This window comes from Emiliania huxleyi (assembly GCF_000372725.1).
Source record: "Emiliania huxleyi CCMP1516 unplaced genomic scaffold EMIHUscaffold_5758, whole genome shotgun sequence".
Lineage (NCBI taxonomy): Eukaryota > Haptophyta > Isochrysidales > Noelaerhabdaceae > Emiliania > Emiliania huxleyi.
Genome location: NW_005197680.1, coordinates 117 through 1,533, shown reverse-complemented (window position 1 = coordinate 1,533; position 1,417 = coordinate 117). Strand labels below are relative to the sequence as shown.

The 1,417-nt window shown below is 64.6% G+C and overlaps 1 protein-coding gene across 1 annotated transcript; it reads right to left on the bottom strand.

Annotated features, from left to right (window-relative positions):
- Positions 1-111: 111 nt before the first annotated feature.
- EMIHUDRAFT_78631 (short chain dehydrogenase) lies at positions 112-894 on the bottom strand (the record flags this gene model as incomplete). The annotated part of the gene is made up of 1 exon (XM_005764895.1): positions 112-894. One exon carries the CDS (start codon positions 892-894, stop codon positions 112-114), a length of 783 nt encoding a protein of 260 aa, XP_005764952.1.
- Positions 895-1,417: the final 523 nt, after the last annotated feature.

Here is a 1,417-nt window from a genome sequence, read left to right as displayed (position 1 = left end):
TTGCGGTTTTCTTTTCGTTTGAGGCAAGAGGAGTAAAGTAAGTCGGCGAGGTAAGGTTGCAAGAGGCAAAACATAATAATAAAAACATGCGCGCGAGCAGCTAATCCACCACTACTTGGCCTTGCCAATCCCCGCGCCGAGCATGCCGGGGATGTGCTCGGGGTGCAGTTCCAGCACCGACCCCGTGGTGTGCGCCCCCGACAGCAGGAAGAGGATGGCGCTGGCGACGTCCTCCGGCCTGCAGATTCGCCCAAGCGTGGAGGCCCTGTCCGCCTGCTTGAGCCAATCCTCTCCCTGGCCGAGGGAGAGCTGCAGCGCGTGCTCGTTGGCGGTCGAGCACCAGCCCATGTTCAGGGCGTTGACCCGAATCCCGTCGCGGCCGAGGGCCGCCGCGTTGTTGCGCGTCAGCGTGAGGAGGCCGCCTTTGGACGCCGCGTACGCCATGCAAGAGGTCAGGCCGCCGTTGGCCTGGACCGAGGCGACGTTGACGATCGCGCCGCCTCGTCCTTGGCGCCGCATGATGCGCGCGACGGCCTGCGTGAAGAGGAAGGGCGCCCGCAGGTTGACGGCGTGCAGCTCGTCCCAGAGCGCCGCCGTCGTCTCGTCGATCTCCGCTCGCCGCGTGTCGCCCGCAGCGTTCACCAGGGCGTCGATGCGCCCGAATCTAGCGTCGGCCGCCTCCACCGCCGCCGAGATCTCGGCCGGCGATTTGACGTCGCACCGCACAAACAGGCACTCGCAGCTCTCCGACAGCTCCGCCGCGGCCGCCGCGCCCTTGTCGCCGTCGCGGTCGACAAGGCAGACGCCAGAGGCGCCACACGCTGCAGCGAGGCGGGCCGTTGCAAGTCCAAGCCCCTGTGCCGCGCCCGTGATTAGCACGACTCGTCCTGCCATGTCGCCGAGGCCTCCCAGAGACGGCACGCACGGCGGGAGAAGAGCTGAAGCGTGAGGCTGCTGCTGAGCTGAGCTGACGCACTGCCGCTGCCGCTTCCGCCGCGACGCCGCGACGATGCTGCTCGCCACGACGGCGGCGGAGGCAAGCGCGACAAGCGCCACGCGGAGCATGCGTGCTGTTATTTTGCTGTTGCCGGCCTTGCTCGCACTGGAGCTTGGAAGCTGTCGTCGCGAGAATAGCTGTGTCTTCCCGCGCGTCACAACAAGATAGCCAGAGGCAAAAGAATTCTTAAGATACAAGCCTCTCTCACAGCACACTGGCACGACAAGGGCGCGGAGGCAAAAGAATTTAACCCTGGCGCGCCATAACGCTCCTGGAGAGCAAATCTCGATATATCTCCAGTCGTAGCGGTGGAACTTTTTTTTGGCTCGGTCAATTATTTAGCCATATAAGGTCCGCCGCGACGCGTCGCCGCAATGGCGGGCAGCGACGTGGTGGAAGCCATGCAGCTCGCCCTCAAGC